Genomic DNA, 15651 nt, shown 5'->3' with positions numbered 1-15651 from the left:
GTGACCGGCAGTTAAGAAGGTGAAGTGGAAAAGGGCGAGTGGACCCCAGAGTGGATACTGAATGAAGCCAATAAATGAGATGGATGAAGGATTGTCACACTGCTCTGAGTCAAATGTGTGCTGTGGTTTGCTGTGTGTTTAGCCTCATAGGACTTGTTTTGCTTAGAAGAGGACGAGGGAGTGGTGCAGTCTCCGGCTCACCAGTATTCAACTGAGAGAGAGAGAGAGAGAGAGTTAGAGGGTGACAGAGAGCCTGAGAGAAATTAAGACTTGACCAGTTTAAGAAGAAATAAAAAAAATATGGAAACAATGAGAAACTGCGTTTTTGTGAATGACAGTAGAAGCAGTGGAGCAGAGAAAAAAGGCTACAGAAAAAAAAAGCAAGGAGGGCCGGAGTCTTGTAAATTATAGTCGGAGGGGGAGGAGGAAGAGAGGAGGGAGGAAAACTCCTAGGCTGACTCAGAGGGATCCCTCTTCTCTTCTCATCTTATCCCTCCCTCCCAGGCTTGAGGGGAACTACATGACATTCCTCTTCTTTCATTCTCACTTGTTTTTTACTCCATCTCTCATTCTTTCTCTCCTTCTGTATCGACCCTGAGGTGGAGACAAAAATAGAACACGCTACCTAACAGTTACCCTATGTCTTGGCCTCTTTTTGTTCTTACTCCAGGGCAATATCACATAAAAGCCTAGCACAGAAATAGGAGCAAAATTATTAAATATAATGGTGAATTATCATTAACATGTATGCATGAGCAAACAAGAAAATCTACGTCAAATCATGGACATACACTGATATAACAAAATCATATCCAGATGATATCACCTGGTACACTATCCCTATAAAAACAATAGCAATAACTGACCAAAAAAAATGAAAAAAAAAATAGTGTAGTCCTCCATCTGAGCATACCAGTGAAAGATTACCTGTAGACCAACCATCGATTGTCTGTTGATCGTTAATAGATCAGTGATGGAAAGTTCTTTGTTGAGTCGTTAATCACACACCTAATCATTTAAATGGCCAGTCAGGGCATCATATAAATGATGGTGTTTATGCTGTGATGAATGAACATGCTGTAATGACCTGACCAGCACTCATGCACAAGCCCCCACTTCATATTATTACATGACAAAAATACCTGCTGCTGACTGACATTGCACATGGCAACATGGGAGAGTTGGGTTAGTGAGTGGTCATGGACTTCAAGAACATTAATAACAAGGATAATCTCAAAGGACACAGTCCATTCTTGTTTGCATTCAAACGAGGTGAAGACACAAGGTTTTTCAAAACCTTTTCAAAGCTACATCTGCAAAGTAGGTTGTCACTGTGCAGGACAGAAAGCACCTGTTGCTAACAACCATCTGGAGTCATTCAGTCTGCTCAGCCCTGTCCTCACTGTGTCAAACTCAAACAGTGTGTGTCGCATTGTACATGGTAGAGTGATTGTAAGCATATCAGTGTTTCTGTCGAATATATATCTGCGTCATTCAATGACTCCTGTTGATGCAGCAGTGTTCCTGTTTGTGTTTATTCATATACTGATTAACTCTGCAACTACTGTCTCTGATGTGTTTCTAATTTACGTTTTGTGTGAGGCTACATCTCAGTAAATTACATGTACAGACAAGGGACGAATTAAAGGAAAAACCTGAATAAACGAATGGTGAAATATAATGGATGCAGATACTTCCACACAGGTGCACTGCATGGTACAATTAAGTAATTAACATCCCATCATGCTCTGTGGCATGTAAAAAAAATGCTGAGCAGGCCCATTTGATTCTGGTTTTGTTTCAAGGTGACAAGAGGAAAAGATCTAAGTGGGTTCATTTTTTGGGGTACAAATGGCAGGAGCTTCAGTCACAAAGACTGCTCAACTGGCTCGTGTTTCAACTGGAACACTGACCGAGTGACATCTGCATTTAGATCTACATCAGTAAGTTGGGTAAATAGGGTCGGCAATAGTGGTCAACAACATACATTTGATGACCGTGATGCTTGTGCATTAGGGCGATATGTAAGGAAAAACAGAAGAGCTGCTCTTCCTCAGGTGACTGAGAATGTCAATGCAGGACGTGATCACTGTGTCAGCAAGAACAGTCCGTCAACAGTTACACAGAGAGGGATATTATAGTAGGGTTGCAGTGCATAAACCACTCATTACAAAGAGGAAGGCACATTTGAGAGTTCAATAGTGCAAAAACCACAAGTACTGGTTTACAGAGATGTGGAAAAAAGGGATATGGTCAGATGAGTCATTCTTCACCATATTCTCGACAAGTGGGCGAGTACATGTGTGGCATACACCAAGAGAACGGCACAGGTCTGACTGCTCGACCCCTACAGTGAGGGGATCTGGTGGCTCTGTTATGCTGTGGGGGGCATTTTGTTGGCATGGTTTGTGTCCACTTGTCCCCTTACAGGGAAGGGATTATACTAATCAATACAAGGTTGTTCTGATTGATCACCTTTATCCTATAATGAAATGTTTCTATCCTGATGGGAGTGGTGTCTTCCAGAATGGCAATGCCCCCACCCATAGGGCACAAGGGGTCACTGAATGGTTTGATGAGTATTAAAATGATGTGAATCATATGCTATGGCCTTCACAGTCACCAGATCTCAACACAGTTGAACCCCTATGGGAGATTTTGGACCACCACGTTAGACAGCGCTCTCCACCACCATCATCAAAACACCAAATGAGGGAATATCTTTTGGAAGAATGGAGTTCATCCCTCCAGTAGAGTCCAGACACTTGGAGAGTCAATGCCAATGCAAATTGAAGCTGTTCTGGTGGCACGTTGTGGCTCAACACCTTACTAATGAACTTTATGTTGATTTTCCTTTAATTTGTCAACCATCTGTGTGTTAGGCAAGCATGGCTTTTAATTACAATGAGAGGTTAAGTGTTGGGTGATCCTGCACCATATGGGCATGTTTGGAATACAAAAAACAAAAACCAAAAATAAAAAAAACAAATTGGATGAAAGTGTAATAGGAGAGCAGGTGGTGTGTTCAGCAGGGAGCAGATAGGTGTGTGGGTGGGACTTTACACCCCACTGCTACTCTGATTGGACAGCTAGAAGGTTAGCTGTGACATCTATGTCCTTGCCTTAGGCTTTTGACCCTGTCCAATATCAATAACACACACACACACACACACACACACACACACACACACACACACACACACACACACACACACACACACACACACACACACACACACACACACACACACACACACACACACACACACACACACACCAAGTCTAACATTAATTGTGAGGACACTCATTGACATAATGCATATCCTAACCTTAACCATCACAAATACATGCCTAAACCCAACCCTTACCCTAACCTTGACCATAACCAAAACTTAACCAGGACCTCAGGAATGACATTTTGCCTCATTAGGACCTGACAAGGTCAATGTTTATACTGGAAAAGGTCCCAAAAAGATAACAAAAACGCGTACACATACACACAAAGCTTGGAACATTATGAATGACCAACGAGTGAAATACAGAGCCCACAAACTGACTAGCCTCAGGTCCATACTGTGATAACGTTAATTTCTCCTGGGTAACATGGGACACACACTTTAAAGCCCTCACACCCAACACACTCCTTCCTCAAAGTCCCATGCACACTGCATTATGCTATTAAAGGTGGTCTCTCAGGCTTTCCTAGTGTGGGCTGGTGAGGTGCATGAGAACATACTATCAACATGTGTTTGAAGTGTGGTTTTGAAGTATAATGCATTTACATTCGACTCTCTCGTAGCTATATTTACATCTACAGTTCATTTCTAAGAAGAGCTAAACATTTGCCTTGTGGGTTGTAGCTAGCTCGTAAGAAGTACCTGAAATCAGTGAGAACTTCTCTGAGCAAATTAAGCAAGGCTGCTTTGGGGAAATACTGTACCTCTCAAATGTACGAACATGTGTAAAAAGTTTTCCATCAGCGTTGTAGCCTGAAGAAAGATTCTTTTAGGAACACAGCACACAGGTTTTTAACCTTGGGAAAAAAAGGGGGAATAATAAATTTAACAGTGCATGTGGCTGCACTTTTTCTGGAATGTGTCCTATCCAGTCTCTGAGAGTAAAAACCCTGGTAATCACAGGAACCCCTAGTGGCTCTTGAGCTCTCTTAATCTTTTATTATCTCAAGTAATGATAGAAACACAGTATTGGAATAAATATATTTTTCTTTACTATCTGGCACCTGAGAAAGTGATTATCTGACAGACAACTAATACTTATAAATGGATGTGACCATTTTCACAATCACATTTTTTTCCCCTTGGCATAGAGTACTTTGTACACCTCTATCTTATATGGATTCTGTCCTACTCAGTTAATCAGTAAACGTTATTAGTTTGAATGGCCATCTCACCATTTTAAGGGCTAAATAGTGCCATCATTAAAAACATATTTAAGAGGCCATGTGTGCTACAGTGTCCTGCCCAGTGACAATCTGGTTTCGACATTCAAAAGAGCTCATGTTGAAAGGTCAGCAGGGTTTCTCTTTAGACACACACATAAATCAAAATTACCACAAACATTTGATAGCTACGCTTGTAATTGCTGTCATACTGCACAGTAACTTTAAATACATTCAATACACTGACACAAATAAAATGCTGTATAAGTAATGTCATTGAAGTCTCTCACTGAGTTAATGAAGTGCAAGTAAATAAGTGGACGACACATTGCTGAACTTTCACTACAAAATAAATGATCAAAACATACCAAATTTGCATAAGCATAGCGTACATGCTACTCATAGAAAAGGTAAATGTATGTTGTGTATGTGTGTGTATGTGTGCATAAGTATATAAGAGAAAGAAATACAGAGACAGGCAGACAGAGAGAGTGAGGGCAGAGAGAAAGACAGAGAGAAAGACATTTCTTCCATATGTGCCTCGGATATTAGGACAGCTGGTTGCTGAATACTTGAAGGATGCTGTTTATCTAACTTGTGGGAGGCAATTACTTACACTATGCTGCACAAAGACAACACACACAAAGGCAAGCGCACAGGCAAATATAAACCTTCACACTTACACACATGCACGCACCACACACACACTTCATAATGCAAACAACAATGGAGAGAAGCTCGTACAGTGCTTGCACATACAAAGAAACAAACATGCACACACACACACACACACACACACACACACACACACACACACACACACACACACACACACACACACACACACACACACACATACACGGTATACTTCATGCTACTACCAGACAGAAAGGAAGTCTAATTAATTCACTCTAAGCTCACTGTGGGAAGCTAACAGTGATGTTTAGCCTAAATTCAACACTTAACACACAGGCTCTTATCCAACCTGAAAAAATATAGGAATATTTCTAAAAATCAAGCAAAAAATATGTAGGTAAAAGAATATTGTTTCTCAGAAATAAATTGATTTTTTGAAACTCACTAAAGGCATAATTTGATCATTTTTGATTTCGGTCTTGTGTCTCATGTCAGAGATGTAATGCACTTAAAACCTGTTGCTTGGTAACGGACAGATGCATATGCATTTTAGTCTTAACCATAGCAAGCTGTGTGGTTGAAACATAATGCATTGCACATTGCTTAATTTCTTTAATCTACTGGCTCTTGGCCTCCAAAACACACGTACACATCAATGTACATATACAGTATGTGTAGCTATTGTTGGAGAGAATTAAGTACACAAGAAGTGAATCAAACTTTCAGACAGTGGGTTCAACAGAAAGCTTTTGCAGTTGTATGGCAGGCGTTCAGTATGCCAGTGGAAGTAAATGTCTGAGCTATACTGTTTGTGTTCTCAGAGATCATAACAGCAGTAATAGCTGCTTTCTCAGCCTGTGTGAAGCTAGATCTGGAAAAATCTGTTAAAAGCTTGTATATGTATGTGCGTTTGTGTTGGTATAGCTGGTCCAGGTATCCTCCACTGCCCATAGCAGTGTTAATATTCTGTACACCCTAGGTTTGGCCAAACCACATTAATCATGTTTGTGAATGTTTAATCTCAACGTTACTTGCGCTGGTTTCATTTTCATGGCTGTCTGTAAGATTTATAATGGCGTTTGGAGAAGTTGTATGTGATGTGTGCATGTGTGTGTGTGTGTGTGTGTGTGTGTGTGTGTGTGTGTGTGTGTGTGTGTGTGTGTGTGTGTGTGTGTCTGTGTGTGTGTCTGTGTGTGTGATAGTGTGAAATGTAATGTACTGTTACGGAAGCCTGCTCTTAAATGTGTCACCTGGTTGAGAAGAAGAATGTACTGAATGTGCAGTTAAAGCTCCTGGGAGGGCTGCAGCATGTTGATACACACATCTGTTCCTTTCAATGTGTTTTTGTGTTTTGTGTTTGTACCTGCAACTGTGTTCTGAGTTTGAGCAATTCTGTACATGTGTTTTTATCTGTGTGTGGCTCTGTATGTGCATGCAAGTGTGCAAAAAGCTTGACCAGGTTACGGTGACATGTGTCCTTGTTCGTTACCATGGTGACAGAAAGTGGCCTTTTCAAGAGATGTCCATCCAAACGATGAGATCAGATTACAACAAACACAGGGGTGAGCAGCACACAGACACACACACAGACACAGACACACACACACACACACACACACACACACACACACACACACACACACACACACACACACACACACACACACACACAGGTAAACATGAGTAGATACATTTTTTGAATGGCGATAATACACACACACACACAAACACCCCATGATACCAAGTTTCTGCTAGTTGTGCGGTCAAGTGGCAGTTAGCGAGTGAGGAAAGACAAACAGATCTCATTACCTGAAACTAACGGTGCGCTTGGAGAGCTGGTTGTGAATGACCCTGCTAAATGGCGAACAGCAGGGCTGTTTGTCTAGACAACGGCTGTCTAGAGACATTGATCTAAGACAGCAGACCAATGGACTGGCAATCACTGAGTGAAGAACTGGAAGTTCTTCCAAGCAATTCTTCATAATAGATACGAAAATGGTTGGATAAAACGTGTGTTTTTGGGGACTCTAGCATTTGATTCAGTCACTTAACTAAGCATACATTATAGGGTCATCTACTGTTGTACATTGGGATTATACTGTATGTACATCTATCAGTGCTAGTCTAAGGGAATATGAAGGATGAAAAAGTAGAATCATGCCATTTTTAAGAAACCTAGGAATCTTCCTTCAATTTGCACATTATCTCAACCTGACAGATTCTTTTTTTTCATTTGCTCACACTGCAGATCAACATTGTGAGCTTAAAAACAAGCCCGAATATTCTCATTCGTTGAGGTCACTAGATGGAACACGAAACTGCAACATTCACATCATTTACTTCTGGTAGCAGAGTAATAAATGATTGTGTCTCCTTAAAGATTCAGAGTTTTAACCACTTTGTCATCCTTCTTTCAAAATTACATAAAAAAGGTATTCATTTTACCTTCATGTTCATCATCGTCATCATTAATGTCATTAGCGTAATCCTCATCGTCCTCATTGCATGGGATGTCAGCTATACGGCATTACAGGAATTAATAAATAACTGATTTTTAAAAAAATGTAATCCAATTTTTTTCTTTATTTAAACACTTAGGCACTGCACGTATTGGCTGTCCAGATTTAAGTTACTAGCACTATACCAACACAGCATACACTGCTGTATGTTGCTGGCACAGAATGGAGTACATAGATTTCTTATACCTTTTATACAGAAATCTTAACAGGAAAAATAATAACAGTTTTGAATTTTTGTTGGTTATTGTACACTGCAAAAAACTGTCATGCTGTGTAAAAAACAATAAATAATTGAGGAAGACCGGTCAGTTTACCTAAAATGGGATGTGGAAGTTGAAAGTACTCTTCATTTTCAAAATGAGGCTGGTTGAACTGCTTACTCTGATTAAATTTTTACTAAAAGTGTGATAAACATCTTGCAGTGAACAAAAACCAACTGATGATCACAATGTCAAGATATCCATGTTAATTAATGTTAATTTTTTAATTAGTTAACTGACATGATACGGTCTAGAACCAGTTAGTTCAGCTGTGGGTTTTTCATAGGAACAAATTGCTATGGGAGTGTTGCTGTAACGCTCTGCTGTGTTTACCCTCTGAATCCAGATAGTCAGTCCAGTCATGTTTAAGTTTTAAAGAATCTTATATTCATAAAGGCTTAGCTACACATACACACACAAACACACTTGAACAGTAACGCGCTACAGTCTACTGCTGAGAATTACAGTATGTCTCCCATTAGAACAAAATGAATGGTCTTCATTAAATTACACAGCATGACATATCTTTCCCTGTATGGCATACAATATTCCCTGCCTCAACAGGCAACCGGTTGGCCCTACTAACAGTCAAGCTAATAAACAGTTATGCCCTTGCTTACATATGTAAGTATGGATGCTAACACACGTAACACAAACAAACACTCACAGACAGAAAGATGATTTAGTAAGATTTACCTAGGCTGATCTCATCATAAAGATGCTCCTCTGGTATGGCTGGTGATTAACGAAGGTGTGAGGTCAACAGGAAGACAGAGATGAGTTTATGAGTGACTACATGTACAGTACATGTGTGAGTGTGTGTGGGTGTGTTCTGGGGGGGTAAAGAAACTAATTATCTCACTATAACTGGATCATCAACATCCGAAGCAGTATCAGAGTTAGCTTTGGCGCACAAACAGTGCTGTTGATTTTTACTTCAGATACATGCACATGCACACACGTAAACTACTCTTGACCTCAATCAACATCCCTGAAGGTGTAGATGTTTCTCACTTTAATAAGGAGGGGAAGATGAGAAGAGATAAAGAAATAAATCATTTTCCCTTTCTTTCACTTGCCTTACCTCCTCCTGTACTCCATTGCAAATGACCCCTATTACTATTAGCAACTCATCCATTTATGAATGCAGATTAGATGAAATGCATTATGTATCAAACCAAGGGTCATCCATCCCTAAAGGAAGTGGCTTCTCAAGCCCAGCCTCTCTATGCACCAGGAGGACTGGTCATTTCCTGCTAGGACTACATAAAATGCAATAAAACAATTTGGTTACCAAAACAAATCCTTTATACGGAACTGTCCATGCAGTTCAAGCAGTTCAACAACCAGATGACATCAGCAATGTATTTCTCAGTTTATGTCCCGGGACTACAGAAGCATAGTGAATGCAATACAGTAATGGTTATGATGGTCAGTGTTGCATAACAGAGCCAGATGGTTTACTTGGCTTGGCCATGGTGCTGGCAGCCATGCGACTGTAAGCTTGTTTCCTGCATGGCCAACATGAAAGAACGGTAAAACACTGTGTTCACATTAGTGGCAGGGTTATGGATCGGCTGCACCAACAGAAAAGCTAGTGACAGCAGATCCATTTAGTAGATGGAGGCACACTGGCTGTTGTTGAGTCATCACATTTCTGATAACATTTGTGTCAACATCAGTATGCATCACAGTTTCAGACAATGTCGTGTCATTCAGTTTTGTTCAGCAAAAACACGAGTCTGAATTGTTTATCACTTGTTTCAGTAATTCCTGTGCAAATGACAGCAGAGTTCCCGTAAAACAGACAATACTATAAAAGAAGAGTCATCAAAGCATACAGGAGGAGCTCCGCTGGTAAAGCTGTTTAAGGACTGGTAAGCTGAAAGACAGAAAACATTTAGGAAGAAGTGGAAATACTTCAGTATGTATCCAGGCAGAGAGTAGGGGTCTTGTCAGGACAAAGAGATAAGAGAGTCCATGCGTGTGTTTGAAATTCCAAATTGACTCTTAATCTGTACTTCCTGTGCTTCCGTGGATCTGAAAGGAACACAAGAGGTCTCAGCATGAGTGCGGTCTCCCTCTGTCTCAAGCCTTTCTGAGGACATGAGGGAACTGTTTCCATTAAGCTGATGTGGGTTTGATCCATGGTGATGTATGTGAAGTGGCAGGATGTAGGGTGTGGGGTCAATTTGGAGCTGGGTGTCTGTGGACAGGTGATAAAAGGAGGGAGAAAAGCAGTTGTACGTTCAGGGAGAAGCACTCTCACAGAGGAAGAAGGACAGTGGTATGCATACCAACGACGAAAAGCACACGGGACCTGTTTGAATTTGCATGCCTTCTCCTTCAAGTAATCACAGATTTATACTGGGATTGTAAACAAATCTCAAGTGGATTCAAACAGAGCCAAGAACTAACTGCTCCACTGCAGGTGTAGGGTTAACACACTGAAATATATGGGAGAGCTAAAGGGTGAGAAGAATATTATGTAGTTTACCTTCTACGTCATTACAGTCATAGTCTTGAGTGAAGCATGGATGGAGACAAAAGCACACACACAAACACATGAAAGCGAAGCCACAGCACCTCTGTGTAAAGCAGAAAACAGCTCATTTACAATGTGAATGAAGTGATAATTCACAATGTCAAGCTCAGACGACACTGAAATGACTTCCAGGTTGAGAGATTACATAACTGCTTTGCAGCGAAAAACATAGTGAATTAATAGTGTGCTTTGTATCTGAGAAATATGAGAGCATAGTCTGCTTTTTTATTCTGCAACAAACCCATCTCTGACAGTCATGCAAGCTACATGTAGCCATGGACTTCACAGGAGATCTTAAACATCACTAGTGGTGATGACAGAGAGTTGCTGACATGTATGGAATTCAGAATAGTGGCAGTAGTATCAAAAAGTGGTAGTTATAGAAGTAGGTTAAGCAAGGGGATAAAATCCGTAGTAACACAAATGAAAGAATACAACCTACCTTTGACCCTCTCTCCACGGTTGAGTTGGATCTCTCCTTCCCCCTGTGGTGTGTAGGGCTTGACCACGATGAAGGTACGTCCTGGGACAGCACTGTAGAGTTTCCGTTTGGGCCCGCGGGGTCCCGTCAGCGCTGGAGGGGTGTGATGAGGGGGGCTTGGGTCTCGCTGCACTGAGCCGGGGCTGTAAACAAACACATATGTTACTGTGGTGATTCCAGGGAGCTGGTAGCTGAAGCCCGTGGTCACCGACATGGTTGTCAGCGGGACAGCAACCTGGTGGCTCCCCCTGGATGTTACGGTGGCCAGGGAGGGATTCATAAACAAGTCCCTGTGACTGCTGCTCAACAGTCAACAATCAGTGTTCCATGGGAGAGTCATGAGAGGAAAGAACACTCCTCCCAACCACTCCCCCCCACCTCTTATTATTCCCTCGCTTCCTTCCTTAATAGCACACACTATATCCTTCTTGCTCCCTTTTACCCTCTCTCTCTTCTACCTCTCCCCTCTCCCCCGCATCCAAACCGAGGTAGAAGTAGGAATATTTAACGGTAAGAGGGACTCCACTGTTTCCTTCTCTGTGTGGGTCTGTCAGATCCGTCTGGAAGCCACCCTTAGTCAAACACATCCTGAGTTGGGGCTCAAGCAGCAGCCCCGTCCAGAGAGGGACAGAGATCCCCCGTGTGTCCCCAGTTCCAGCTGCTCCAGGCTGAGCTACAGATCCTGCCCTGTCCTTGGGTCCTGGTTCTCCTGTGGAGGAGAGAGGCTGGGTCTGCTCCCCGACTCCCGCTCCTTCTCCCGGGAGTCCCGCCGTGTCTGCCTCTCCTCTCCCCTCCACCCCTCACACACACACACTCGCTCACACACGCTCTGGCAATGCTGCTGCTACTGCTGCTGCTGTGCTCCGAGGCTCCCCTCCCCTTTGACAGCTCGCTCACACTCACACACCACGAGCCCTCTATGTGCATTCTAGCCGTGCGCACAGGCACATACACAGACAGCTCCCCCCCACTCCTGCTAACATTGCACCTCCGCTAGCATGGCATACGCCACTACCAGCATGTCGCTAACACATCGCTGACATACACATACACACACTAGTCCCAGAGCACGATTGATCTCGTCCTGCCTGCCTGCAAGCGTGCATGCGCCATGGCTCGCTGAAACAGGCTGTGAGAGTATGTGTGTGTGCATGTCTGTGTGTGTGTGTGTGCGTGAGTGTGCATGCTTCTGTGCAGTGGGGCGGGGGGCAAAAAGCTCCAGCCCATTTGGTTTAATTGTCGCTCCTCCCACTTTCCCTTTGCCTTAAATCCCCTCCCCTCTCTCTCTCATTCTCTTGCTTCCATTTCACCCTCTTATCCCTCTCCTTCTCAACATTTCTTCGCATTGCATCTTTACTCTCTCTCTTTCTCTCTGGGGAATTCTAATACAGCAGCGGCAGAGCTCCGCCTAGTCTTCATTCATCACTACTTTGCCAGCGCTATGTAAGTTACATTCAGCACCATTCTGCTGCTTGTGTTTTCAAAGCTTTCTCTCAAGCATACCTCAAAAACACATTTAATGCATATATATATATATAAATTAAATACTGTATATATTTAATACAATCAGATTCTCATGTTTACCTGATGTAGAATTTGCTTGAGAGTAGGTTTTGTGTGTAACACAGATTAGACAAGTTCACTGGTCATTCACTCTAATGAGTGACTTGATTATGCATTGAATTGAGACATTGGTGCTATTGTCAGTAGCAGTTCCTTGAAAGACTAGAAATCTCCCAACTAAACTAAATGCCTGTCAATCTACCTTTCAACCTCTTTCAGCCTCTTACCATTCCTCCCTCGGCACTTTGTATCAGGCCCTTTATAGCCTTCATTATTTCATTCACCTGATCCAGCCTCCTGTGCCCTTTCACCTTCTTTTTCCATCCTTCTATCTTTCCCGTTCCTCATTTCAAGCCTTGTATGTCTCTTTCTCTCCCCAACTCTATTGCTTTTCTTGCTCTCCCCAACTCACCCAGCCCTCTCTTTCTCTGTCCCCCTCTCTATCGAAACAATGGATTGCTGACGGGTTTCCAATTACCGCAGGGACGGAGGGGCCGGATGGCTGCCGCATTTTAATGTCTGAGCCCCGGCACTGAACATCAGCAGCACACAGAGCGGAGGGAATGGAGGGCTGGAGAAGTAGGGAGATGAGGCTATGTCAAAGTGACACAGACAGCCAAAAAATGTGATCTCTTGAGGATATCTATTTCAATTAGTCAAACCCGCATCCTCTACCCACACACCTTTGCCACCCAATACACTTACTGTTATGGTTATGTACACAGCCTGACCCCAGCTGCTCCCTGCAGCCGAGCTGATGATGGTTAGGTAGACAAATGTTATCTATGTGTCAGACAGAAGGGAGGGGGCTGAACTGGTTACTGCTCTTTTCTTGTCTTTAAAGAGGTACTGAACACCTAAACATGTTTTTTTTAGCTGTAAACTAAATGATATGACTGTAGTGTGATGAAACACATTAGTGCTGGTTATGATATTGACATTTCCAAAATTATAAAAATCGGCATTTCATGTACTGAATATGGCTCTACACGCCATCTACTGTTTTAAATTACCCTGAACCTTGCAAGGCCAAGGCTTACATAGAGTCAACAGTTTGGGGCCTATCTATGTCATAAAATGTGTTTCTAAGTTTTGGTGCAATGGTTCAGACTTGTGCTTTTGATGGCCGTAGAAGCCCCACTGGCCTTCATTCTTTCCCTTCAGACCTTCATATCACTCGGCCGTGGTTGCAGATGGCAGCAGGTGCCTCGATAGCAACACCCCTGCTATGTACATTTGCATTGGGCATTTTTCACAAGATTCCAATTCTAACTAAACGCTCGGCTCGAAAGAGGTCCGGCTTCGGGCATTACTGGGGCTGGAGCCAATGGCTCAAACTGATACGGCTCGGGACCGTCATGGTCCACCACACCAATGTCTACTTCAGGGGAGTCTGTAGGGGAAAAGACCTCCACCTCCAAAGACCCCTCTCTTTGTACATAGATTCATTTAGCGTGATGATATGATTCACCGTTTACATTTTCAAACTCACGCTGCGTTTGACACAAAAGCTTATTTTTTTTGCAAATTTTTTTCCGTTGTATCTTTTTCTCTTCCCTTCTCTTTCACTGTGCCTCATCAAGATTGGCTTCCACAAGGTACAGATGTAGGATCCATTACATGCACACACAAATACACAAATACACACATACACAAAGTTCCAATGCAGTCTATTACAAAAGCTCTGTTGTTTCCTAGGACACCAGCCATGTCTCTGTAACGATGGCAACCGTCAATAAAAGGAAAGAAAATATAGCCAACAAATGCACTGATAAGTCAATACTATGAACCGGGATTTCTAACAGTGAATTGCAAGAAATCATTTGCCTTAAAATACATGGTTTATTTCCCTAATTGACTATTTTCTTTCTCTATTCTCATTTCATTCATTTGAGTGAATAATCTCGTTGAAAAAAACAAAACTGTGCACTACAGCTGTTGAATGTGGTAGTAGCAATTCACCTTACACATATCATAGTGACCTTCACTCCCATGATTGTTTTATTTTTCACATAAATAAAGCGATATCAGATAAAACGATGCAAAAATAAATGCTACATTAATCGGTATACTGTATGTGTGGGTTTCAACTTTAATGTTTAAATTGAAATCTACATACATCTATACAAATATCTAACTTTACTTTAAATTTTGGGTTGCACAAAGAAATCAGATGCATTTTGTGCAAAATCAAGAACAAACATTTGTGTGTTATTTTATTATATTATTTTGTACCTTTCACCACCCGATTCATTAAGATCAGCCCAAATTTAAGATTATTCCAGATAAGTGGCCCTTATCAGGAGTCTGAAAGCCATTAATTTGGGCATGTCAACTATCAGACACTTAATTAGGATCAATGTGCCAGACAGGTTAACATTTGAACAGCTCAATAAGGAGTCTAGTTGCCTCAGTTTAGATGTCAAAATCTATGGACTTCCTACATAACTCTGAAGATGCAACTGCAAATGTCATTAAATGCCATTTTCACAGATGCTATCAAACTAAGCAGTTTCAGTGTAGCCTTTTCTCACATGACTGCCTTGCTTTCTCAGGTAAATGGCTTTTTCCTTGAATAGCCCAGGTCTCTAAGTTGAGATGAGCCCATTATAAACACACATAATCAGCATCATATTTTGCATCCTAATGATCATCAATTTGTCCTTGCTTTGCTGCACTTGAATGAATATTTGCTCTCTCATTTCTTTCTTGCTCAATGTGGGAGTGTTTACAGCTATCAAGGAGGAAGTAGAGTGTGGACTCTGCTCATTGGGTAGAATGTGTTGAGGTCTTGAACAGCAAATCTGTTTGTACATAGCCTCGCAGAGACTTTACCATTAAGCGAAATTAGTGGAAAGGGTCAATTGGTGTGATAAACACATAACTCTAATCTCCACCTCAATCTAAAGGGGGGGGAGGAGGCTCGGATAAGCAAACCGCTTAGCTCAAATGGACAATGCTTGTATGCATTTTTTTCAGCGTGTGTTGTGGGTGTGTGGAGAAAATATGGGGAGACAGCGCCTAGACCTGAACCATCCGTCATTGAATGCGGCTGTAAGAGACACATAAACAAATCACTCCGAACTGAAATTAAGGAATCTTAAATATCTTGCGGTCTCGTTCATAAGTGCAGGTAAGACAGCATGAGAGATACCCATGCGGCACCTGCACTGATGTGAGTAGTAGACTATCATGGTAAAAAGGGAGCTGAGCCTGACGGCGAGGCCCTCAGCCGATCATCATTCCAA

The 15651-nt window shown here is 42.0% G+C and overlaps 1 protein-coding gene across 1 annotated transcript in view; it reads right to left on the bottom strand.

The window, feature by feature from the left end:
- shank3a (SH3 and multiple ankyrin repeat domains 3a) overlaps positions 1–15651 on the bottom strand; it is a 152161-nt gene that overhangs the window by 48658 nt on the left and 87852 nt on the right. Inside the window, exon 13 of the mRNA XM_040132424.1 lies at positions 10802–10983. Within this exon, the coding sequence (XP_039988358.1) occupies positions 10802–10983 (182 nt within the window). The remainder of the gene's footprint in view (positions 1–10801; positions 10984–15651) is intronic.

Source organism: Xiphias gladius, chromosome 8 (genome assembly GCF_016859285.1).
Source record: "Xiphias gladius isolate SHS-SW01 ecotype Sanya breed wild chromosome 8, ASM1685928v1, whole genome shotgun sequence".
Lineage (NCBI taxonomy): Eukaryota > Metazoa > Chordata > Actinopteri > Istiophoriformes > Xiphiidae > Xiphias > Xiphias gladius.
This window is presented reverse-complemented; position numbering and strand designations above follow the sequence as displayed.